The sequence below is a fragment of the Stegostoma tigrinum genome, chromosome 12 (genome assembly GCF_030684315.1).
Source record: "Stegostoma tigrinum isolate sSteTig4 chromosome 12, sSteTig4.hap1, whole genome shotgun sequence".
Lineage (NCBI taxonomy): Eukaryota > Metazoa > Chordata > Chondrichthyes > Orectolobiformes > Stegostomatidae > Stegostoma > Stegostoma tigrinum.
In genome coordinates this window covers 60,172,112-60,198,680 of record NC_081365.1, presented here as the reverse complement: position 1 = coordinate 60,198,680, position 26,569 = coordinate 60,172,112, and the positions used below count along the sequence as shown (strand labels likewise).

The following is a 26,569-nucleotide window of genomic DNA, read 5'->3' as shown; positions in this document are numbered from 1 at the left end:
CCAAACATCCTGTAGTGCTGGTTGTCAGTAATTAACTATCGACTAGTTAAATGGGATTTGAAAGGCTATGATTAAACTAGCTGGCTTAAACTAGCTTGAATCTTTCCCATCAGACTAACTTTTTCACTTGTTTGCTCAGCATGCACTTTAACTCTATTCGGTATTAGGTCTGTACTCAGTTCTGATGAACAGTCACTGGACGTGAAAAGTTAACTCTGCTTTCTTCCCACAAATGCTGCCAGACCTGCTGAGTTTCTCCAGCAATATCTGTTTGTGACTCAGAATTATGATGGATTAAACTCAAATCATAGTAACCAAATCTAAGGTTACTTTGTAAGCTACTTTGTATTATCCCCTCTTTTAAACCAATTCCTCTGAAAATTTGGATAGGGAGTCTGTTTCTAGGTCCCTCCCTCTGATGCTTCATTGCTGTTCCCTGGCTGAATGCTGGAAAATCCAATGGAGACTTAGCAACTAGATCTCCTCTTGTTCCAATCTATTCATCCCCATGAGCTTTCCTTAGGTTCTGGCCATGTTCAAAGACTTACTATTCAAAAAATCATAACTACAAATATGCGATCTATGCTGTGCACTTCTATGGTACTCATACAATACTTGCATCACAGGCTCAGGATATCTTAACAATCTTCACAGCTTATCAGTTTAAAAGCAATCACTCTGCAGGAGCCAAATTTTCTACACAGCAAAAATCCAAAATCGAAAATGAGATGAATTACTTATTGATTTTGCTTTTTTGGAGTATTGAGAAAGAAATAAAGGCAACATACATGACAAATTCTGTAGTCTTCTTTAAATAGAATTATTGGATCTTTTATGTCTATCAAACAACACACAGAATATTAACTTAATGTTTGACATAAAGATAACATATTTGACAGAGAAAGCTGATACTTTAGCCTATGTCATGTACTTGTCCTGGTATGTTGCACCCACAACATCTACATCAGCTAAACAACTGACCTAGCCAAATATTTTCCATAAATTGTCCTGATTCTGTGGTACATTCAACACTTCTAGATTCGATAATCACATTGCAACCTTGGGCAAAGTTTTAACTGAGTATTATATTTGTTTCTTCTAATACCCAATCTTTTTTATTTTGAAAGTGGAACTATTCAATCTATAAACACTGTATTATTTCTCACATTACCAGTGGAACATTTTGACAAACTGCAAATGAACCTCTTCTTCGTGAATGCACTGGGGGCTACATGAATGCAAATGATACAATCCGTACCAGGATTTAAACTTTGTTTCTAAGTCAAAATTTTTCAGCATTTTAGCAATCGTGTCATTGTTGGAAAATTTGATGTTGTTTAATGACCAGATGAGGGGAGATGAATCAGCGCCCATCTTATGAATCTCCTTGGTTGACCATAAGAAACATTTCAAATTTGTTTTTAGCATGCAGCAGGATCACACTTGAATTAAACCATAGTTCCCAGGTTCAAAATTAAACAGTTAATTAGGTTTTCTTTTGTGAAAATAGGAGGAATTTTATTAGAATTAGAATTCAAATCCCTACAGTGTGGAAACAGGCCCTTTGGCCCAATAAGTCCACACAGATCCTCAGAGAATCCCACTCAGACCCATCCCTGAACACTATGGGCAATTTAGCATAGACAATCCACCTAGCCTGCACATCTTTATTTACTAACCTCAAGAAAAATAATGCAACATGACATCAAAGTCACACACAAATCTCGGTATAATGTTTAAAAAGGGAAGACTGTCTGGTACAAAAAGGAAGATCAAGAATATGCATGTTAAAAAGTCCTTCGAGTCCTGAGAGTTAGGTTTAACCTGTGGGTCATTATCTCTTGATTGAAACTTGCATCCTCAGCAATAGCTAAATGAGTAAATATTGTTGAGTTCTCAGTGAGTGATTGTTTCTCCAAATTGTTTGATCACCAGGAACTGTCCTTTGAGAAACACGAAGACAACCTGGGGAGAGAGAGATAGCAATTCTTCCAGTTCTGCTGTTATGAGTCCATTTTTTCCTCTCTCATTTTGTTCCTAAGTTTCTGTTATACAGTTCCTTTGTGGATTCCTGTGTCTGCATTTTTTTTCCAAATTGGATAAACTGGGGGCAACATTCACCCCAATATGGAAAACTTCCAGAAAGGTGTCAATCGAACCAAAGATACAGATATCAGTGACTTACTTCAATCATTTTGATGCATGTTAATTCTGACTAGATGTTGTCTATTGATAATTTCACAAGCTTGGCTCAGCTTGGTCAGGTATTCACTGTGCCCATCTTAAATCAGTGTTTTTCCTTTTTCCTTCCTCTCTGATGAAGGGTCTAAGCCCGAAACGTCAGCTTTTATGCTCCTGAGATGCTGCTTGGCCTGCTGTGTTCATCCAGCTTTACACTTTGTTATCTTTTTCCTTTTTAATATCATTTTATTCCATTAAACGTACTAAGTAATGTAGTATAGGTCCTAAGTGTGTATTTTCATCACTATCATAACAGGAATGGGTAAGATCCACTGTAAGTATATATAGTTTTTTTATTATAGTCATATTAACAATGGCATAGTGGCTATGCTACTGGATTGGTGGTTCAGAGGTTTGAACTAATAATCTGGAGACACAAATTCAAAATCCATTATGGCACCTGGAAAATTTCAATTTCAGTGGAATAGCTGATATCAGCCATATGAACATGAAGGCGTAAGTCAACTGTGATGGCAGATAAACTATACTTGGGTTCAACAGTACAATTTTCACAGAATCATGGAATCCTTACAATGTGAAAGCAGGCCATTCAGCCCATTAAGACCACATCAAACTTTTGAAAACCATCCCAACCAGACCCAGCCTATCTCTACAACCCTGCATTTCCAATGGTTAATCCAACTAGACTGGATATCTCTGGTCATCTTAAGCCTTCCATATAAAAATACTTGAAAATTTATCAAAATTGATTTTTATGTGAGGCGAGGTCTGATTTCATTCCATCCAAAATATTCAGTAACTTGAAAAATAGAATTCCTAATGACAAACTTGAGCAGAATCCTTATTTCATCATCTGCACTATTCTAACCAATACAGATTACTTCAGGCTATAATCACTAGAAAGCAGGAGGAGGCATCAATATGTTGGAAATGCCGACAGAAGTTTGACTGTAGGAAATTAATATGTATAAATCCTACACAGGATGGGTGGTAAAATAAATTGAAAACTATGAATGCACTATCACTACATAAGCATTGCCATTTGATTATGAAATGCTAGATGTAGATCAACTTATAATGAAAAAAAGAAATAATGGTAACTCACTAAACCAGATAAATTTATTGAATCCTGAAATGGACTATTATTATAGATATTGTAAATGCAGCAATAGTGTGTTTGGGAGGAAATCAGTGAAGTGCTCAATACAGCTTTGTGCTTTTGAGCTCCAACATGTTGATTCACCAGATTAAATGGAGGAATGTTGAGAAAAGACCAGGGCACAACTGCACACCCAGGATGCAACAGAATGGTTAAGAAAGGAAGAAAATGAGTTGCATCATATGCTCCAATGAATCTGGCAGCAGAGTTTAAAAATGTCACAAAAATATTGTAAACATGATACCCACTAGCTTGACTGACTATAACACATATCAAAGGGAGACCAATAGGGGTGGAAAAACTGTAAATACCTTACAAAGGGACTCTCACCCTCAATCATGTCCCACTTGCATTATTTAAAGAGCAGTGTACAGTGCAGAACTTAAAAGTCCAATTCAATTCAAGTCTATCTTGATATGCAATAAAGTTAATTCATAAATAACTAAATTTGCAGAAAATAATTAAATTATTTTTAATTATTTATGACATAAATTTGCAATGGCCAACCATTTGTATGAGCATTATTCACAGAAATATTTAAAATGAAAACTCAATATGTAAGAAAAAGTTTTGAAACGCCGGTATATTCAGTTGACAGAATGCCATAAGACTATGTGTTGCTTCAAAAAGTCTCCAACTGTAATAAAGCAATGTCCCACTGAACCCTAACAGTTTTGCAAGAATATGTAAGTCATTTTTTTAAAGATACCTGTAAAGTTGCACTCAGCAAATATTTAAACATTTGAATAGATACACACTTTAATTTTTAAAACTAACTTTGATATAAAAAAGACATCCATCAAACTGCTTTAGAGATGTTTTACAAAGATCACAAAATATAGGTATTTGGACAGAATAAGTTTTATAAAAATGATGACAATGATAAGGATGTAAAGCCCAACATTTCACCGCGAAACCTGAAGGGATGATGCTTCTCTACATTTCGCTGTCGCTTTAACCACTCCTAGGTTCTATCCTTTGGATTGGTAAGTTTCTGAAGCACCGCGAATCTCAAATGATTTAGACAAATTCGCTTTTGGAATACATGCTGGGGATTTTCTTTGTTGTCTGTTTTGGGGGCTGTTTCCCATGTTGTCCAGGTGTATAACTGTAACTCCGTTTCTGTCCATTCACACACGAGCAGCAAAGGATGGCCCCTGCAGCTAACAGGAAGCCGGCAGTCGCCCAGCCGATGTACAGGGCTTCGCCCAGTTCACGTTTCATTCCTTCCAAAACCAGCGGGTCGTAGAAATTCCGAACGATTATGTTGGCGGTCCAAGACACGGGGATCAGGACGACAATTCCCGTGAGGATCAGCAGAACTCCAGCGCCTATCAATATGCGGCTTTTTACCTGTTCATCCTGAATCCCACCGCGAGTACATTTCATTCCCATGGCAGCGACGAGGATGCTCAGAAAAGCCAGCGCCACGGCAGTGCACATCAACGCACGGCCAGCCTGCAGCTCCGGCCTCAGGATCAGGAACGAGTCGTACAACTTGCACTGCATCCGAAAAGTTGCCTGCTGAACGCAGCTCATCCACAAACCTTCACAGTTCCTCTCAAAGACCACCAGATTGCTCCCAATGAAGGCGGTCACATTCCACTGGGGCAGCCCGGTCACCGCACACGTCCCGACCAAGCCAATGACTGCCAGGACCAGGCTGAAGATTTGCAGAGTAGAACTCACCATTTCGTCTCCAGTTTACAGCTCCAAGCGCGAAAGCTTCCCTTCTCGTAAAATGAGTCGGAGAAGAACCACAAATAAAGACCAAGCAAGTAACTGTCGTGTATCGCTTTACCAGCTGGTCCCTGTTAAAACTCTGCAACAAAATGTTCTGCCCTTTCGTAAGGTCAATTAATCCCAGACGTAATAAGTTAGGACGTTCTCTTCTCTGCTGTTGGACTTTTTAAAGGAACCACTGATTGGGACAGAATACATAACAGGGCAGAGCAAGCTCTGCAGCCAATGAGGCGACCTCCAGGGATGAATTATAAAACAAAGGAGCGCTCTTCTCCGCATCTTGAAAGCGGTAAACACCTGTGCAAACGATTTGAAGTTTTATTGGCGAAACTATTTTTCTTCCCTCGCTGCCAGTGTTTTTTGCGCTCCTGTCCTGAAGAGTTGATGTTACACGTTATGGTTCCACAGTGGGCACAGTGGCGACATGTTAAAATCACCTGTTTAGTAATCCAGAACACCAGGGTAATTTTTTTGAGGGTATAAATTTGAGCTCCACCATGGCGTATGGTGAAGTTTGAACTCCATATAAAATGCGGAAGTAAAAACTATCAGAATGGTTCATTGTTGTTAAAATCTGTCTGGTTCACTGATACATTTTAAGGGAGAAGAGTGAATCCAGAGTAAAAGCCTTAACCTTGCTTCTCCCTCCGTGGGTGCTGCTGCATTTCTCCAGCAATTCTCTCTTTTTCATTTCAGATTTCCAGCACATGTAGTTTTTCTTGTTTTTTTTTTAAGAACATAATAAATAGGACAACAGTGTTCTATTTGGCCCCTTCCAACCTGCTCTGCCGTTCAATAGGATCATGGCTGATCCAACATTCTTCAGGTCCATTTTCCTGCTGTTTATCTGTAGCCTTTGTTTAGCCTATTGATCAAAAATCTATCCATCTCAGTCTCAAATATACACAAGGAATCCGTCCCTATAGCTCTTTGTATGGAGGAGTTCTAAAGACTCACTATCTTCTGACAGAAGAAATTTCTGTTTGTCCCAGCCTTAAATTGTAGTAGAATAAAGGGCCACCGTTCTCCTCTGGTCCCAGAGCCTTCCATAAGGGGGAACATCCTCTCAGCATTCACCCTGTCAAGCTCCTCAATAATCCTATTTGATTCAATGAGATCTCCTTTCATTATCCCAAACTCCAGTGACTAGAGTCCCAATCTGTTCAATCGTAAGATCTTCCCTCCATACCAGAAATCATCCTAATGAACATCCTATGAACTGCCTTCAACAAAATGATGCTTTTCCTTAAATAAGGAGATCAGAGCTGCTCACAATACTCCAGATGTGATCTCACATTTAATTGGCATTCAAATGGGATTGACAATAAATACTAGAATAGCCAGTGACACCCACATCCTATTAGCACATAATGCTGAGCATCCTTCAGTGCCTATCCCAAGTCTCAAATAACCATCGTGCAATTGTGGATGTTCTGTAGGCTACTTCACTACAGGAGGCATTGCACCTGACTAATCTCAACATATCATTCACACTTGCAGCAGTGGCAGTCAGATGGTAGCCAAGAGAAAAATCCTGATGATTACTCACTCGCCCTGTTTTCATTTGATTTGATTTTTTAGTGTCACATGTACTGAGTACAGTGAAAAGTGTTGTCTTACATGATTTACAGGCAGATTGTATTATAGAAGCCCATCAGGATAACAGAGCAGAGTGCAGGATATAGTGTTAAAGCTGCTGAGAAGGCGCAGAGAGAGATCAACATTAACATTTGAGAGGTCCATTCAAAAATATGGTAACAGTGCAGAAGAAGTTGTTCTTGAATCTGTTCATATGTGTATTAACATTTTCGTATCTTCTGTCTGACAGCAGATGGTGGAAGAGGGTACTACTGGGGTGGGAGGGGCCTTTGATTATGTTGGTTGCTTTCCCGATTCAATGGGCAGTATAGATGGAGTCAGTGCTTGGAAGGCTGGTTAGCACGATGGACTGGGCTGTGCTCACAAGCTTCTGTAGTTTCTTGTGGTCTCGAGAAGAGCTGTTGCCATGCCACGCGGTGATGCGTCCAGATAGGATGCTTTCTATGGTGCTTCTGGTGCCTCTTTAAAAACTTGTCAGATTCCTGGTGGACATATCAAATTTCCTTAGCCTTCTGAGGAAGTAGAGACGTTGTTGTGTATTCTTGACCATAGTGTTAATGTGGGTGGACCAGGACAGATTGTTGGTGATCGTCACTCCTAGGAACTTGATGTTCTCAAACATCTTCACCTCAGCACCATTGGAGTCAGGGGTGTGCCCTCCTCTCTGTTTCTTGAAGTCAATAATCAGCTCCTTTGTTTTGCCAATGTTGATGGGGAGATTGTTGTCTTCACATTATGGCACTAAGCACTCTATCTCCTTCCTGCACTCTGTCTTGTCGTTGTTTGAGATCTGACCTATAACGATGTTGTTATCAGAAAACTTGCAAGTGGCATTGGAGCGGAATTTGGCCACACAGCTAAATGTGTGTAAGATATAAAGTAGGGGGCTGAGTACACAGCCCTATGGGGCATCGGTGTTGAGGATTATCATTGAAGAGGTATTGGTGTTTATCCTTCCTGACTGCAGTCTGTTAGTCAGGAAATCAAGAATTCAGCTGTAGAGGGGAGAGCAGAGACCTAGGGTCCTATGCATACTGCATGCCAGGTGGGCCAGATCGCAGTCCCACCAGACAAACTCGCCCAAAACATAAAAATGGAGCCTGGCATCTTCATCCTGCGTATGCTCACTGTATTAGATCTACAACCTTAAAATGGACTTAATAGTTTTCTCTATACTCTCCTAAAGTACTTCTGAGTTCTGCTGTGGATCGATACTCTTGAGAATAGGTTTATTCTTTCAATTTATTGCAGTTTGGACTGTGACTGACTGTGCAAGCATATTTCAAGCACTCTAGAAACAAGGGGATGCATTCAAGTTTCACATACAAGGTATTTCTGTTTTCCTGATAATAGTACTAAATGTTACCCCCCTGCAGCAGAGCTGCTCAATCATTACTGTGTCCAAAGGATAGTGCAAACCTTAATAACACAAAACAGCATGTTGTAGGTAGGTGTACTCAGGTGGAAAGAATCAATTTAACTTTATTTGAAAAGCGAGAACAGGAGTGGCCTTAGACATACTGACATTCTGCTCTGCATCTGAGTTCCACCAATGATATCTCGCCAAACACACTTCTAAAATAAAAGTGAAACATTAAGTTGTATCTTAGAAAACTTTCATTTCTTTGAGGTTTCAAAAATATCAGAAGTATTTTAATGAAACTGTAATAGAACAAGAAAACTTTGATATCAAGTTATTAAGCATTTTCAATGTTAAAGATGCAGTGACTAAGTAATATTGCTGTGTTAATCCCACAAATTACTCAAAAACATCCAGAAAAAAATTGCTTATGATATTTTTTCCAATTTACTTTAATTTTTGCAGCCCAAAGCACAGCTCTAATTTTATTTTATTTAAACATTTCAAATTAATATTAAATTTATCTACCAAAAGCTGTGCTGTGCTTTTTTAAATTTATTCATGAATGGTTTATTTTGAAGGTCCCAGTTTTTTTTCCCCTGAGTTCTGGGCTTGAACATTTCATTTTTGTCCCGATCTGTGACTCTATCGGCTAAGTTTGGATTGTGAAATCTGATCATGTGCGGTGTGCTCAATTTTCTAGGCTGCATCAGCACTGTTCAGTCAAGTAATATTTTCGTCAAATAACTTTGAAAAATTAAAGGTTAAGGGTAGGCCATTTGACACTCGAAGAAGAGTTTGCTACAGTAGCTTGGAAGATGACTTGCATGTCCATGAGTATGCGTGTTTCTGAATGAAATGGTGCAGAATATGATTACTCTGCTTGGCACGAAGAGCTGCCTTCAAGCAGATAGAATTAGTTGACAATGGCATCACTGTCAACACAGACATGGTGGGCTGAAGGGCCTGTTCATATGCTGAATTGTTATATGTTCTGTATACATATGAAATGTGTGGGAGGAAGTGACAGTTCATGTCAATGTTATTGCAACATGCTGAGGGTCCAACAGCAAATGTGAAAGACATGTTTCAGATATGAATATTCCATTTAAACTAAGATTTATATAAACAGTCTGAAAACCAGCAGGAACTCAGCCCAAAGCCTTTTAGCCATGACTGATATTTTAGATCAAATTCCATAAATGCTGCTAACTTATCTTGTTTACTTGCATTTTCCTCACTGTCTGCCATAACCTTTCTTTCATTAAAAAATAGTAAACAAATGCAAAAGTAGTTATTTTTCCTCCATATTGTTTCAGAAAGTGAAGTAAATATGTAAGTGATGTTGCAAACCAGATTTGTACACGGGAGGAAGGAAAAAAAGATTTTATTTTGGGCCTTGATATCGTTGGTAGATATATCATTGAGAACTGAGCACTATCCGCATCAAACAGAAAATCATTGACTGAAAAGTTTTCTAAATGTGTTCAGTTGATGATAAAGATTTGCAGGAATGTTTTGTAATAAAATACAGGATTTCATTCTGGGTGTCAATCTTCATGATGCTGATTGTTACATTCTCAGATGGAGGTGTGAACAGAGCAGTGAGCAGGCAACAGATCATGCTAGGGATGCTGTAAGTTTTTCTGATCTTTCTCTCGAGGTGCTTTACAAGGAGGTTTTGGCAAAGAGGGACATTGTATTATAGAACATAGAACATAGAACAATACAGCTGACAAAGGTAGGAAACAGCCACAGCTTTAACTATCACACATCATACTGTGTGGCTTACTCCTTCATGTGACTGTATGAGAGATATAATATGATTATGTGCACCGTAAATGATTAACACATTAAACAATGAGAAATAACCTATTAACAGCCCAATATACCAATATAATATATTATACTATAATCAATAAACACAATATCCATGAGAAGGAATTTAATTCAGGGTGTAAGGGCTTTAATTACTCCCTCATATTTGGAAAGGGGAGTCCAACACATGTTGGAAACTCCATGTATTCCCCTGCTCTCTCAAATGAGCATTAGTGATCCGTCATATGCAACAATAAATTGCCACCTAAGAAACAGTTCTGCTACCAAATCTTGAAATGAACCAAAGCCGAAGCAGACCAAGGCCACTGTGACTTTGTCAGAAATTGAAAACTTTGTGGTTGGAAGAGGTCCTGTAGTAGGCCGTGGCTCTTAACCTTTTAGATTTATGCGTCATCAAAACAAAACCTTGTCTTACCATGATAAAAACAAAAAAAACCTACTTTTTCCAAGGAGTGCATTTTTACAGTTCATATTATGTTGACCATTCACTGATATCTTTAAGAACATTAAAAATAACAATGATATTGCTGAGAATAAGTTGTATTACTAAATTGTGAAAAGAAATGAGAGAATGATTTAACCATTGGTAAGAAGCTTGTGGCAGCATTTCACTGGCAAGCATGCCAACTCTTGAGGTCTTTGTGTCCATCCCACTGGTTGAGAGAACTGTACAAGCCAGAAGCCACCTGTATGGAAAGGCAAAGCCTCCTGCTGCACAGACATAAGGGTGGTTTTTTTTCCTTTGCATGGTATACCCTGTGCAGAGGATATTACTTTTATTATCATCTTGCCCTTGTTCCTCTCATTTGTGTTCCCACCTGTTGCAAATGCTGGTCATCATCACTACAGGTCTCTACGTAATTCTCTTGACCAAGTTTGCCCCGGCTTGACCATCAAAGTTCATGAAACCTCTCACTCCATGCCTGCTCCCAAGATCACTGTTAGCTTACCAACAAGTCACCCTACTCCCCTGAATTGCCTGAGTATTTGCCATCTAAGTGCTCAAGAAGCAATGTCCATATGGTGACAACTGTATGGAAATTCATACAGGTGTCTCTGAGGCTACCACATTTTATAATCTCTTTTGATTATCTCCTGCAATCATGACTATGATTTTCATAGTGTTCTACTTCCTTACGATGGACTTTTGTGATTGCTGTAACATTTTACCAAAATAGCAAAAAACTGACTTTTGCCAAACTGTCAACGAACTTATTTTCTTTAACAGTTGCTTATCTGCTATATGTGAGTGGATTCCCAGGTCCTATAGCTAGATGTTGGTACATTATTTGGTGGTGCAAAATATGGGGAGGGGCCACCCCTTCCATTCCCACACCCATTTGAAATAAAAATTCCAGTCATGGTCTTTGGACTGTTTACTTCTTGCTTGACTTAAAGCACTTTGGACTTTGTCGTTGATCTCTGGCCACAACCAATGTTCATTCATGGCACTATTGTATACATATAACATTAGTTTTGCCAGCATTTGAACTATTCTGGAAGGCAGCCACAAGATCACTTGTTACTTTCAAGCTGCTTAATCATTTATGGTAAAAACATAGCATGATGTGATTTTGTGAAATTTGTTGACTGCGGAAAATTGGCAACTGGTTTAACCTCATTTGTTTTCCATTGAACTCATCACCAGATGTGATGTCAAAAATTGAATCAAAATGTGTCATCCTTTGCCTTTCATTGTTCCTGATACCATCTAATCCACCAAGAAAAGCAATGAAACACTATGAGGGAACATGAAAAACAAGGGTACTTATTTTCAACATACTTCTCCAGTCAATAATAAATTTTTTAAAAATAAATTAAACCATCTAATACAATGTTTCTGGCATCAAAAAAATGTTGTATTTGGAATAAGTTGAACTAATTTTGACCATCACTTCTTAGCTTCCAAAAAAACTCAGGAACACAATCAAAATTCTTTATTTTAGATGAGATCTTCTTTAACCCAATACTGCTTTAATCACCTTAGAACTCTTATTGTTCAAATTATCTCTCAGTGATCAGTTGTGAGCCCTCAGTGTGCACTAGGTATCATGCAGTTGAAGACCCAGAGGAAACCTACCCATTATTACATCATGTCATTCCAGTGTTCATTAACAAGTACAAACACAAGTGTGAGTTGAGATTTTACATGGACCATTGCCTTAATGGGTTTTCTGTACTGGAATTTGATAGAACATTCTGTAACAGAAGGAAATGACAAATTGAGTCTCTCCTTTTCAATCCTTTTTAAATTGCAGTGAAAAATAAACATGATACATAAAGATGATGCACACTCTCAGGAGATTTGCCAGGAACTCAAGCAATTATGAAAGCCACCACAAGAGATTTTCAATATAATTGGCACAATTCATGTGGGCTCATGGTGTGGATTATTTCAATTCATGAGGAGGAGATCCTTTGAAAATTAATTTGAGTGGTGTTGTCAACTCTTAAAGGTCCTTCAGAAGGTGATTATGAGCCTTCTTAAACCACTGCAGCCTAGTGGTGAAGGTATTCTTACCATGAGACAATACTATGGTTTTAAGAGGCATATTTTGTCCTTTTTCTAATGAAGAAAGGTTGAGAGAGAGGCAGTGAGCAGTCTGCTCAAAGTCAATGAAGTAAACAATTTTTGAGGCCTTGGGTTTTTTTAAAGTTGGAATAATAGAAGCAGCTTGAATGGGTGGGGTCAAGCTCCTACAGAACCAAGAGCTTCCATCTTAGCTTTCGGCAGCTGCTAAGGTCTTAAAGCTGGATGTGAAAGCTCTTGTTCCTTTCTCTGTTACAGCTAAAAACTTGGATTCTCTTCCTGCTGCTAGAATTACATGTGAGACAATCTATTTTATTGAATTTTCCTTTGCTAAAGGTGTGTTAATAGGATGTTACTGTATTGGAACAGTTAATTAGTCATAGCTGATATGTGTTATTTTGTTAAGCATTTTGATAGAGTTACAGTTAAACTACTTATTTCATTAGTTTTTAGTTTGTATTTTAACTATAGAGTAAAAATAAAGTGTTTTTGCTGAAAGTTGAATAGTCTGACCAATCAAATTTCATCTGCAAAGTAAAGTCAGTGTCTGGACATACTTAATATATTTTGAGGGGGTTTGGTCTGATCCATAACACACATTTACACATTTCAAGATGTTCATTGGTATTACCAATGGTTTATGGACATTAGCTATAACAAGTATCAAACATAAGACAGAAATATTCTTGCATGATTTTGAAGCTGCTAATGTTTCCTTCCCTATCACTGTGCCATTGGTTTCTTTCAGTCCAATAACTAGATGCATAGTAGGCTAGACTTCATTTTACGTCTTCCCCGATTTAAAAAGAAATGCTTCTAGTTCAGTTGATGATGGATCGTACTGAGCAAGCATTTCTGATGAGATAAGCATTCCCTTTATTTAATCAAGGAACTTCTACAAATCTTTATTCCAACACTATGCTTGATCCTTTCTAAGCAGTTATTGTACTATTCCTTTTATCTGTGCATCATTTGATAAAGCTCTGGCTGCTTGGTTATCCATTCCCAAGAACCTCTGAAGTTCCATGGTGTTTCTGTGTAATCAGAATGCTATGGTCTACTGCGAGCTTACTGTGACACTTGTTGTACTAGCAATAGTTCCCATGAGATGGCAGGCTGTGAGAACTCATGTTGTTTTGTTCAAAATAACTCCTCCTCCTTTCAAATCTTCTCTCATTCTTTGTGTGTTCAGGTATGGATGAATTGTGAATTGGAATGTCATCCACATAGTAGATCACGCCTTATAATCTCTCTTGGCTTTTCAGCATTGTGCTTTGAAAAATTCCAATTGCTGAAGTAATGCTGAAAGGTAAGCATTTAAAGCAATATCATCCAAATAGTATGGTGAAGGCTGCTCATAGTTTAGATTCTTCATCAAATCATAATTGCCAGAAGACATTATTATCATTGAGTTTGATGAAAATTGTGCTTTTTGTCATACAGTCAGAGTTACACAGCATGGAAACAGACCCGTTGGTCTAACTTATCTGCACCGACCATGTATCCTAAACTTATCTAGTTCTATTTGCTGGCATTTGGCCCATATCTATCTAAACCCTTCCAATTCAGTACTGATCCAGATGCCTTTTAAAGGTTATAATTATACAGCTTTCCGGGTTTACATTCATTGATGTAATTGGGTGGAAATCCTTCTCTACTGTTCGTTTAGCTGCCTAAGGTCCTCATCAATCTTACTGAGCCCTTCAGTTTGGGACTGATATGTGCCTGAACATCAATTTGTTGGCTTGGCCACTGGTGAAAAAAATTCCTCAGTGTAACACTGACTCAATTTTGTCATTCACTCGTTTAAAGAATGGATGTGGAATTTATCTTTGTGTAAATAAACAAACTTGCTTGGCATCTGCTCTGAATGTAATATGCTAAGTTATCTGCAGTTTTCCAGGCCACTGAATGCTTCTGAGAATTTTGCTCTGAATTCTTCTCATCTTTTCTGGCTGTCCCATTGGCTGACCTTGTAAACACATTGCATAGCTGTGCAAGGTGTCCTGCTTAGGAATCTGCATTCTTGATGGTTAATGACAGATAAAGTGATTGCTGCTTATACAGCAGTCTGTGGACTTATTCTTATGCTGTCCCTACCTCTGAGCTAGGAGGCTCAGTTTCAAGCCCCAGTTACTCCAGATGTGTGTTAGAACATCACAGAAGAGGTTGGTTAAAAATATCTATAAAACAGTCTGACAGTCAATGATCTTTTATTTTGAGCTGCAAGTTGCCTGATCCTCAGTGTCAAAATGTGGCTATGGAAGATCTGATTCAATGCCAGTGTTATATCTGAAGGGATAAATACACCTGTCCCAGTACATTCTGTACACATTTACTTTTATTTCAGCATTCACTACTTTCCTTTTATTCCTCCCAAGAATGTTATTTCATTGCTGTCAGGTTCATCAAACACTTGAGTATTGTCTTTCCTTCTGCTTTTAAAATTAGCTCTTCACTACAATATCTGTGTTCAAAATGGCTTGCCTTCCTGCTGGAATTGCATTCTGCATTTTTGGCAGATCAATGCCTGTGCCAATACAAGTACTTCCCATCACAGCAAAACACTGCAGAAAAGTATCCACCTCTATTTCTTGAAGGTTTCTTGGCCTCAGTTTAGGCTCATGCTCACTTCTGTGTCACACAAACTGTACTGAATCAATCTCTTTCTTCCGTAATACCTCCCTAATTCATCGGTTCTCTGTTCTCTCCCAAGCTGCCCTTGATAATTGCATTAATTTTACTAACTTAAAACCGTCCATGGAGCATAAAAATCTGACAAAGCTCTGATGATGATCTACTTCCTAATAATTTGTCTGCTAATTTATACAGGTTATTGATTAAATTACCTATGTTTTCTCCCACTTTCTGCCTTCACCTGTTTCTCTACGATTGTGTTTCATTGAAGACTGAAGTACTGAAAGCCCCAATAATTTCATCATATATGTCAGTTTTTTTATGTATACCCTGACTTGCTAAAACAATGTCTATTTTGTTGCCAAATAGCTAGAGAAGGTACCTTGCCATTCCTTCTTTCATTTTGCAGCTAAACCTGAAATGTTCCTTTTTCTGGAGAAAGAACTGCACAGATTATGCAATTTCTCAGCTTGCTTTGGGCCTTCACTGGAGATTTCTTCCTGTGTTGTGCCGTTTTCACAGTCGCTCTTCCTCCATAGGTTTCTCAATCATTGGGCTGTTTCTTCAGTAGTATCCCATAAGACCATAAGACCATAAGACATAGGAGTGGAAGTAAGGCCATTCAGCTCATCAAGCCCACTCTGCCATTTAAATCATGGCTGATGGACATTTCAACTCCACTTCCCTGCACTCTCCCCGTCGCCCTTGATTCCTTCTGAGATCAAGAATTTGTCGATCTCTGCCTTGAAGGCATCCAATGTCCCGGCCTCCACTGCACTCTGTGGCAATGAATTCCACAAGCCCACCACTCTCTGGCTGAAGAAATGACGTCTCATTTTGTTTTAAATTTACCCCCTCTAATTTTAAGGCTGTGCCCACGGGTCCTTGTCTCCCTGCCTAACAGAAACAACTTCCTAGCGTCCACCCCTTCTAAACCATACATTTTCTTATAAGTTTCTATTAGACCTCCCCTCAACCTTCTAAACTCAAATGAGTACAATCCCAGGATCCTTAGCTGTTCATCATACGTTAAACCTACCATTCCAGCGATCATCCGTGTGAATCTCCACTGGACACGCTCCAGGGTTAGTATGTCCTTCCTGAGGTGTGGGGCCCAAAATTGGACACAGTATTCTAAACGGGGCCTAACTAGAGCTTTATAAAGCCTCAGAAGCACATTGCTGCTTTTATATTCCTACCCTCTTGAGATAAACGACAACATTACATTCGCTTTCTTAATTACGGACTCTACCTGCAAGTTAACCTTTAGAGAATCCTGGACCAACACTCCCAGATCCCTTTGTACTTCTGATTTGCGAATTTTCTCACCATTTAGAAAATAGTCCATGCCTGCATTCTTTTTTCCAAAGTGCAAAACCTCACATTTACTCACATTGAATTTCATCAGCCATTTCCTGGACCACTCTCCTAAACTGTCTAAATCTTTCTGCAGCTTCCCCACCTCCTCAGTACTACCTGCCTGTCCACCTATCTTTGTATCATTGGCAAACTTCGCCAGAATGCCCCCAGTCCCTTCATCCAGATCATTAATATATAAGGTGAACAGCTGCGGCCCCAACACTGAACCCTGCGGAACACCACTTGTCACCGGTTGCCATTCCGAAAAAGAGCCTTTTATCCCAACTCTCTGCCTTCTGTCAGACAGCCAATCCTCAATCCAAGCCAGTAGCTCACCTCGAACACCATGGGCCCTCACCTTGCTCAGCAGCCTCCCGTGAGGCACTGTATCAAAGGCCTTTTGGAAGTCTAGATAGATAACATCTACTGGGTTTCTCTGGTCTAACATCCTCAATGATCTTTACTGCTGCTGGGATTGTGTATAATGTTTCTCCTACTGCTCGGTCTGTCAATCTCTGCCATCTATTCAGATAGTAGTGAGCAAAATTAAAAGAGATTATCTGAGTCTAAGTTCTAGGTTTTATTCAACTATCTATGAACTATGTACACTCTTAGACTTCACATGAGGTACTGCACAGTAGCATTCACTTCCAGGGTCCACGTTAACAGACCTTTTGCATTACTTGCCACATATCTTAACATTTACATATTTGAATAATAACTCTTTACTCTGTGGATGTGATAGCTCCATCCTGTATGTCAGAAACACTCACATTATCACTATCCAACCCTCAAAATATTGTATCCTTACCTCCTTTCACCATAAAACGCGCGTTACGTCCAGTACAGAATTGGAGATTTTGTCACCAACTGATTGCAAGGAATGAACCTCAATAGTTTGATCACTGTGTTTGATAAGTATTGTCTTTGCATCACAGCCTATTAGCTTACCTCATGTTTTCCATTACCTGCAACCTTATCCATTATATTCCATCAAATTTCCCAAATTAATTTCTGCCTTGGATGGTCTTATATAGTGCCTCAGCGTTCTGTGAATTTTCCCTAAGATCCAAGACTTGATGAAATTCCATCTCCCTGTATATAAAGTATTTAAATGTGCAGAAAAACTGGAATGAATTAAGGCACATTCTAAGGCAGCAGGGCTATCACAAAGCATGGAAGACAATTTAGGATTTCACCGGTAGTGTAATTGATAAGGACAGTACCTTGCAACTATCTGCAGTAATTCCTTTGTATTAATCATACATGTTGTCAACTTGCAGTCAGGTTGATCAATTAGGATTTCATGTCACATTTCATTAAACGATTCCTTTCACAGAGCCCATTCCAAAAGGAGCTCCAGCTGCAGAATTTGATTTCATGGTTTCAAGCAGATCTCTGAACTAACCTTTAGCAAATTGCCCTCTTTTGCCAGCCAGAAACTTAGTTCATGTCCCAAGTCTGGTCGCCATTCATTTTTTTCATGATATTGTCAATCATCCTTTTGCCGTTGCTATATAATGTTGCTAAGGTAATTTCTTTTTAATTAAGTAGATTTGTTTCAATACATCTATAAAATGTAGAATGAAAATGTCGCAGCCTTGTTCCTTACATTTCGATCCATAGCAACAGCCTCATTAAAATGGAAATTCAAAACGTGCATGAGTATATGACATTGTCCCTGGATGCTTTTTACAGATTTCACATTTCTTATTAGTCTCTTTTATAAGCCTCAGACAGGTACATTCTTCATTAACCATACCTGCAACTTTGAGCAGGAGTTTTAATCTTTGATGAGTAAGGTGAAAAACTATTTGGGAAACTTTAAGATCATGTGATTTTTCTTCAGTCTAATTTCTATCGAATGACATCTCACTCTAGACCAAGAAACACCAGATTTTCCTAAGAGGATATATCATATTCTCACTGGGTAATCTGCAGGTCTACTGACTTTCCAAAAATAATTGCTTTGTCATATTTTGATATTCTACCTTTTTATTGTGTGGGAGCCCAATTGGAATTAACCCAATTAATCAAAAAAACCTTTTAAATTCTCAGGTTCAAAATGAGACTTTAACCAAAATGTAAGGCTTCTATTCAAATTGTAAATAAAATGAGACATAAATTAATACAGAATTGTAACACAGAATTGTAAAGTTATAATAGTTTATAACTTATATTAACTTCTAATGGCCTGGTGGCTCAGTGGATAGCACTGCTGCCTCTCATCACCAGGGATCTTGGTTTGATTCCAGCCTTAGATTACTGTGTGGAGTTTGCACGTTCTCCCTGTGTCTGTGTGGGTTTCCTCCCACTGTCCAAAGATGTACACGTTAGGTGGATTGGCGGGATTACGGGGATAGGATGGATCTGAGTGTGATGCTGCAGAAGGTCAGTGGGTCAAATGGCCTCTTTCCATACTAGAGGGATTCTCTGATAGTTGCTTTTCAGTTAGTCTAAATATTTAAGAATCAAACTTTCTCAGTTTTAATACACAGAGCATGTATCTGTAGTTGAACTCATTCACTGCCGCTTTCTTATACTGGATTTATTTTAACAAGATAAGAGACATAAGTATTCTTATGAAAAGTGTATGGTTTACATATAACAGTATCATATTTTTAATGCTTGCATTTTAAACTAGTGACATATGGACATTGGTTTATTTTGTGAAGGAGTTTAAAAATTAACTAGATTAGTCTGTTGGAATCATGATTTTAAACCAATAGATCCCTCATGGAGCATTAGTGAAAGTTTTCACTGTGGAGTTATAGAGTCATGGAATCCCTAAAACGTGGAAAGAGGCCATTCAGGACATTGAATCTGTACCAGCGCCCGCCAGACAGCATCTCGCTCTGACTTGCCCTATTCCTGTAACCCTGCATTTATCATGGTTAATCCAGCCAACCTACACATTTGTGGAAATTACAGGCCTGAGTACATAACATCATTAGCTTATCAGTAGCCGGGATGAGCAAGTTTCATTTTTAACTTAGCTCAAAAGATTTAGGGCCGTTTGAAGGAGATTTGACTGAGGTCAGGAACAAATGCAGTTTTTGTAGAAAAGGAAATTGTTGAGAGAAGTTACATCAGTGAAAAAGTGCTGTTTGTGAAACTCTGACACCAAGGGTGCCTGGTTCAAACTCTGCAAGTTATAAGATTGAGGAAGTTTAAGTTCTCAGTTGTGGGGCCGATCAAGGTATTGATTGTATTGTATTGATTGTATTGTATTGCATTTCATGGGACACTAACTAAAAAGAAGCAGTTATGTCCACCCAACAGATTTTATAGGGAAGGAAACTTTCTATGGATTTTCGACCTGTAAAGATAGAATATTGGGAGTAGATGGGATTTTGTTTTGCTGTGTGTTTTAGAATGTTTCAAAAATTGTCATACTTAGATGGGGTTTTTTTTTCGGTCTAATAGATATTTTCTAATCAACCTATGCAGAGACATTATTATATACCTCCGGAGCAAATGGGACGTGAACCCAGGTCTCCAGGCCCAGACATAGGAACAGTACCACTGCACCACAAGAGCCGATTACTGCGTGTAATTTAAATTTTAAAAAATTTAACCTATTTTCCTACTCAACCTGTTCAGAGATGTTATTACACACCTGGAGCAGATAGAACTTGATCAGGGATCTCTCGGTTCAGTGGTAAGGGAACTACCACTGCATCATAAGAGCACCTTTTTGTGTTTAATAAAGTTTTGTTTATTACTAAAACCATCTGCAGCTTGTTGTGCTCAGAGATAATGGGAACTGCAGATGCTGGAGAATCCGAGATAACAAAGTGTGAAGCTGGATGAACACAGCAGGCCCAGCAGCATCTCAGGAGCACAAAAACCGACATTTCGGGCCTAGACCCTTCATCAGAGAGGTGATGAAGAATCTAGGCCCGAAACCCCAGCTTTGGTGCCCCTAAGATGCTGCTTGGCCTGCTGTGTTCATCCAGCTTCACGCTTTGTTATCTTGGATTCTCCAGCATCTGCAGTTCCCATTATCTCTGATTACTTTTAAGGTGGCTTGTTTTTGCCCTGTTAGCTTATTTAGTAATTTATTTTTGAGAATGACTGATTTTTACTAACACTTACTGAGCTCACTTACATTCCTTATCAAGTTGCATTTCTGCCTTTTCTCACGGGTGATTTGTCTCAATAACATAGGTATGCCATTTGAGACTACACCAGCGCTGATAATATGGTTTGTCCTAGCTATGTCACATGGAATTACAACTAGCTCAACATGCTCGCATCACCAAACTGAAAATAAGTGGCCCTTTATATACTGAAGAACCATATGATGGTTCTTACCATTTAATGAATCTCGATAACATTTTAATCAACTGTTCCACATAATGTTGAAGTATAACAATTATCTAGCTCACGATAGTTCAACAAACCACGACCAACATGTCCAATGCAAGATCAAAAGTCCTGCTAACCAGTACATTTTGCTTGAATTCATCCACATTTTCAGTAAGAGCAGAGAAGATGGTAATTCAGTAAGAGCAGAGAAGATGGTAAAAGAAGCAGAGGTGTGGCATTGTTAGTCAAGGATGGTATTACAGTTGCAGAAAGGATGTTTGGGGACTCGTCAACTGAGGTAGTATGGGCTGAGGTTAGAAACAGCAAAGGAGAGGTCACCCTGTTGGGAGTTTTCTATAGGCCTCCGAATAGTTCCAGAGATGTAGAGGAAAGGATAGCAAAGATGATTCGCGATAGGAGTGAGAGAGACAGGGTAGGTGTCATGGGGGACTTCAACTTTCCAAATATTGACTGGGAACACTATAGTTCGAATACTATAGATGGGTCAGTTTTTGTCCAGTGTGTGCAGGAGGGCTTCCTGACACAGTATGTAGATAGGCCAACAAGGGGCGAAGCCACATTAGATTTGATACTGGGTAATGAGCCCGGCCAGGTGTTAGATTTGGAAGTAGGTGAGCACTTTGGTGATAGCGATCACAATTCTGTTATGTTTAATTTAGTGATGGAAAGGGATCGGTGTATACCATTGGGCAAGAGTTATAGCTGGGGGAAAGGCAATTACGCTGAGATTAGGCAAGATTTAGGGAGCATAGGATGGGGAAGGAAACTGCAGGGGATGGGCACATTAGAAATGTGGAGCTTATTCAAGGAAAAGCTCCTGTGTGTCCTAGATTAGTATGTACCTGTCAGGCAGGGAGGAAGCTGTAGAGTGCGGGAGCCGTGGTTTACAAAGGAGGTGGAATCTCTGGTCAAGAGGGAGAAGAAGGCTTATGTTAGGATGAGATGTGAAGGCTCAGTTAGGGCACTTGTGGGCTACAAGGTAGCCAGGAAAGACCTAAAGAAAGAGGTCAGAAGAGCCAGGAGGAGACATGAGAAGTTGTTGGCGGATAGGATCAGGGTAAACCCTGAGGCTTTCTATAGGTATTTAAGGAATAAAAGAATGACGAAAGTAAGATTAGGCCGAATCAAGGATAGTAGTGGTAAGTTGTGTGTGGAGTCAGATGAGATAGGGGAAGCGCTAAATGAATATTTTTCAATAGTATTCACTCTAGAAAATGACAATGTTGTCAAGGTGAATACTGAGATACAGGCTACTAGACTAGGTGGGATTGAGGTTCACAAGGAAGAGGTATTAGAAATCCTACAGAAGGTGAAGATAGATAAGTCCCCTGGGCCGGATGGGATTTATCCTCGGATCCTCTGGGAAGCCAGGGAGGAGATTGCCGAGCCTTTGGCATTGATCTTTAACTCGTCATTGTCTACAGGAATAGTGCCAGATGACTGGAGGATAGCAAATGTGGTTCCCCTGTTCAAGAAGGGGAGTAGAGACAACCCTGGTAATTATAGACCAGTGAGCCTTACCTCAGTTGTTGGTAAAGTGTTGGAAAAGGTTATAAGGGATAGGATTTATAATCATCTAGAAAAGAATAAATTGATTAGGGATAGTCAGCACGGTTTTGTGAAGGGAAGGTCGTGCCTCACAAACCTCATTGAGTTCTTTGAGAAGGTGACCAAACAGGTAGATGAGAGTAAACCGGTTGATGTGGTGTATATGGATTTCAGCAAGGCATTCGATAAGGTTCCCCACAATAGGCTATTGTACAAAATGCAGAGGAATGGAATTATGGGAGTTATAGCAGTTTGGATTGGAAATTGGCTTGCTGAAAGAAGACAGAGGGTGGTAGTTGATGGGAAATGTTCATCCTGGAGAGCAGTTACTAGTGGTGTACCGCAAGGGTCGGTGTTGGGTCCACTGCTGTTTGTCATTTTTACAAATGACCTGGATGAGTGTGTAGAAGGATGGGTTAGTAAATTTGCAGACAACACTAAGGTCGGTGGAGTTGTGGATAGTGACAAAGGATGCTATAGGTTGCAGAGAGACATAGATAAGCTGTAGAGCTGGGCTGAGACGTGGCAAATGGAGTTTAATGCAGACAAGTGTCAGGTGATGCACTTTGGTAAGAGTAACCGGAAGGCAAAGTACTGGGCTAATGCTAAGATTCTTAGTAGTGTAGATGAGCAGAGAGATCTCGGTGTCCATGTACACAGATCCTTGAAAGTTTCCTCACAGGTTGACAGGGCTGTTAAGAAGGCATACAGTGTTTTAGCTTTTATTAATAGAGGGATCGAGTTCCGGAACCAAGAGGTTATGCTGAAGCTGTACAAAACTCTGGTGCGGCCGCACTTGGAGTATTGTGTACAGTTCAGGTCACCGCATTATAAGAAGGATGTGGAAGCTTTGGAAAGGGTGCAGAGGAGATTTACTGGAATGTTGCCTGGTATGGCGGGAAGGTCTTACGAGGAAAGGCTGAGGGACTTGAGGCTGTTTTCATTCGAGAGAAGAAGGTTGAGAGGTGACTTAATTGAAACATATAAAATAATCAGAGGGTTAGATAGGGTTGATAGGGAGAGCCTTTTTCCTAGGATGGTGACGGCGAACACGAGGGGGCATAGCTTTAAATTGAGGGGTGAAAGATATAGGACAGATGTCAGAGGTAGTTTCTTTACTCAGAGAGTAGTAAGGGAATGGAACACTTTGCCTGCAACGGTAGTAGATTCACCAACTTCAGGTACATTTAAGGCATCATTGGATAAGCATATGGACGTACATGGAATAGTGTAGGTTAGATGGGCTTGAGATCAGTATGACAGGTCGGCACAACATCGAGGGCTGAAGGGGCTGTACTGTGCTGTAATGTTCTATCTATTCTATAAAAGTTTCTACCTTAGACAGCTTCAACAAATTATGAGTCATTCTCAAATAACAGATTAATGTTTTGGGAAGTCCATATTAGCTTCTCCATGATCGTTCCTAAGGTTGATTCACCAATTATTACTGTCACAATTGGCCAGATTTGCTGACGGTATTTTCTAGGTTATTCTGCCTGCCTGCCTGCCTGTAATTCTTCCAATGTTTTGAAACCACCATCAAATGTCTGGACTACCCCAAAATTCAAATCTTCAATCCTTTGTGGCACTGCTGAATATCTTATTTGTTTCATCATTGAAATGATTATTTCTAAGGACTTTTTTTAAAGCAGAAAACATCTGATCCACCAGTGAAATCAAACACCAGTTAGAAGAGGAAGCCTATGCATGTGCAGCACTTCAACACAATTTAATAATTCCAATACTATCAGTGAACCAGGAATCTTTTAATTGAGTTTTTTTACTCGTTACATGGTCTACTAAGCTTCATGATATATTTCTCCATTGAATAACCTTCTGTTTCACAGAATCTATCAAAGTCTTGCAATGCCTCATAGCTATTTAATAAATCAGCTTACCCATAAGCTTCATCCAAGATTTTGAATAGAAGATCTTCAACACTATCCAACTGATGGGCTAACCAACTGAAAATGCTTTGCTTATTTTATTTCTGGTGGGCCATGACAATGCTAGAGCCAAACTTCAGTTTCTTCTTGGCAAGATGATAATCCCTTTCCATGTCGCCACTTTATTTTTTTTCCACTGGTCACACGGTTTGCAATGTAAGCTCATTGAAGATTAATCTTAGTACAACAATTTACAGATGACTTCTTCCATTTTCCATAATGGTTTCTGGGGTTATGGTCTTATTTCTTCTTCTCTTTTGGGGAAGGATTTGCTGGGAGACATAAAGGGTCAGATATGAAGGAGGTTGGGACCAGGGAGGTTCCTGTGGACTGTGTCCAGTGGTAAGGCGAGAGGGTTCGAGGGTGGGGTGGAAGATAGATGGAAGTCAGTTTAAGAGTTAGCCAGGAGGCATTGCATATTTGATTGAATGAATCAATGAATGATTTCATTGTCACATGTATTTGTGAAAATACAGTGATAACTATAATTTTGCCATAATCCGGTGCCATTTTGTATTACAAAATGAGTAAAAAGAAATTACTTAAATAGAGCTTTGCCTTCTACTCAAGTGACAGAAAAATAAGAAATAATGCTCAACTTTACAGTCCCTCTTGGCAGGCATGCTTCCAGTTTTCTTAAAGTCTCTGAGGTTTCCGTAAGGTGTTCCGGTCACAGAGCTTCGGTAAATCCATACCTGGAGTACTGTGCACAGTTCCCAAAGAAAGATAATAGTGTCTTGGGAGGAGGTTAGCTTGAGAGGACAGGATTGTCATATTCCTTTTAACTAACTATATCCTCTAGAGTTAAGAAGAACAAGTAATGAAAAAGAATGAAAAAACAAGATTCTGAGGGTTTGCTGACATCATTGTGGAGTGGCGTTTTCATTCAGCTGGTAAGTTTGGAATGTGGAGGCACAGTCTCAGGAAGGCACTTTAATTCCTCTAATTCTTCCTGGGTAATTATTAAATTAATTCAGTCAGAACTTGTTGAAGTTTATATTCTTAACAGAATTTCAGATTATTTTTTGAGGCTTGGAGCTATCAGGAAATTATCCAATGAAAGTTTGAACTTGCAGGGCAATTCCTGGAGAATCAGCTGCATCAGGACTTCCTCATGGTACTGAAGTGCAACTCCTGTCTAAACTATCCTCTCATCAAAATATCAAGGCCAATGATGCTTAGCATTGAGAACATATGGTGCTCCCTTAGCAAGTGTACATGGTATTAGTCTTCTTTTCTCTGTATTAACAGGAGTGCTTTTCCTTTTAGAAGTATTGACTATCATCATTTTCATTAGGACTCAAATTATTGTATTAGACAATGCATTTTTAGTTTAATCATGCAGGAAATTTCTATACAAGTCAAATTTGAGCCTAGTTAAATTGTATTTTTGTGTCTATATATATTTCATTTTCCAATTATTTGCCTGCAGTAATGAAGAGCATTATGCATGTTCATACCAGTGAAGATCTAATTAGATTTAAAAAATGCATGCCGAAGATTTAATCATACCAATAACAGGCAGGCCCATTAATGTCTATATTAAATGACATAGAACTAGTGTCAAGGACTCATAACTAAAGTAGACTCAGTACCTGACCTGATGAAGCTCATTTTACCTCATCATCAAAAATCAGATTTAACCTCCAATGAACCCATGCCAGGAATCAAGCAATCTGCATCAGCACACAGAGGCATCAACGTCAACATTAAGTTCAGCATGATTAGTCAATACTACATGAGACCCAAGAAGAAGAACTCAACCAATTTACTGTATCAGTGCTTGGGCCGCAGCTTTTCACAATCTGTTTGAAAATAGGGATCAATTTTAATAGTTCAAAGTTTGGTGATGATGCAAAGAGGTTGCAAGGAAATTAGGAATTAGAAAAGGAAATGGAATTTTGGCCTTTATTGATACATGATTTGAGTATAGGAATAAAGATGCCTTCCTGCAATTTTGTAGACCCCAGGTCAGACTACAATTACAGTGTTGATTATAGTGTTGCTAGTGAAACAGGACATACTCAGGGATGGTAATGTATGGGACATTGACTATAAAGTATAATTCTGTGACTATAACTATGACTATGTTAGGCAGTTGCATGACTAGTTTTTAAGACAGCTCCCCCAGTTTTGGGAACGGATGCCAGATGTTGGTTAGGAAGACTTTTGCAGTGTTGGCAGGGTTAATTTGCCTTGTTACATGGTGAGCAAGAGCTTAGCTGGTCCATCATACTCTAAAGGCATTTGACCTGTGAACATAACAGTCAAAGCCTGTATTGTATAAAGAATTCACAATATGGGAGATTTGTTTC

General features: G+C 39.1%; 1 protein-coding gene across 1 annotated transcript; it reads right to left on the bottom strand.

Moving 5' to 3' along the window:
* Positions 1–3,872: 3,872 nt before the first annotated feature.
* LOC125457130 (claudin-8-like) lies at positions 3,873–5,339 on the bottom strand. Its single transcript, XM_048540905.2, has one exon. It carries the CDS (start codon positions 5,051–5,053, stop codon positions 4,382–4,384), a length of 672 nt encoding a protein of 223 aa, XP_048396862.1. The 5' UTR covers positions 5,054–5,339; the 3' UTR covers positions 3,873–4,381.
* Between the last annotated feature and the right edge of the window lie 21,230 nt (positions 5,340–26,569).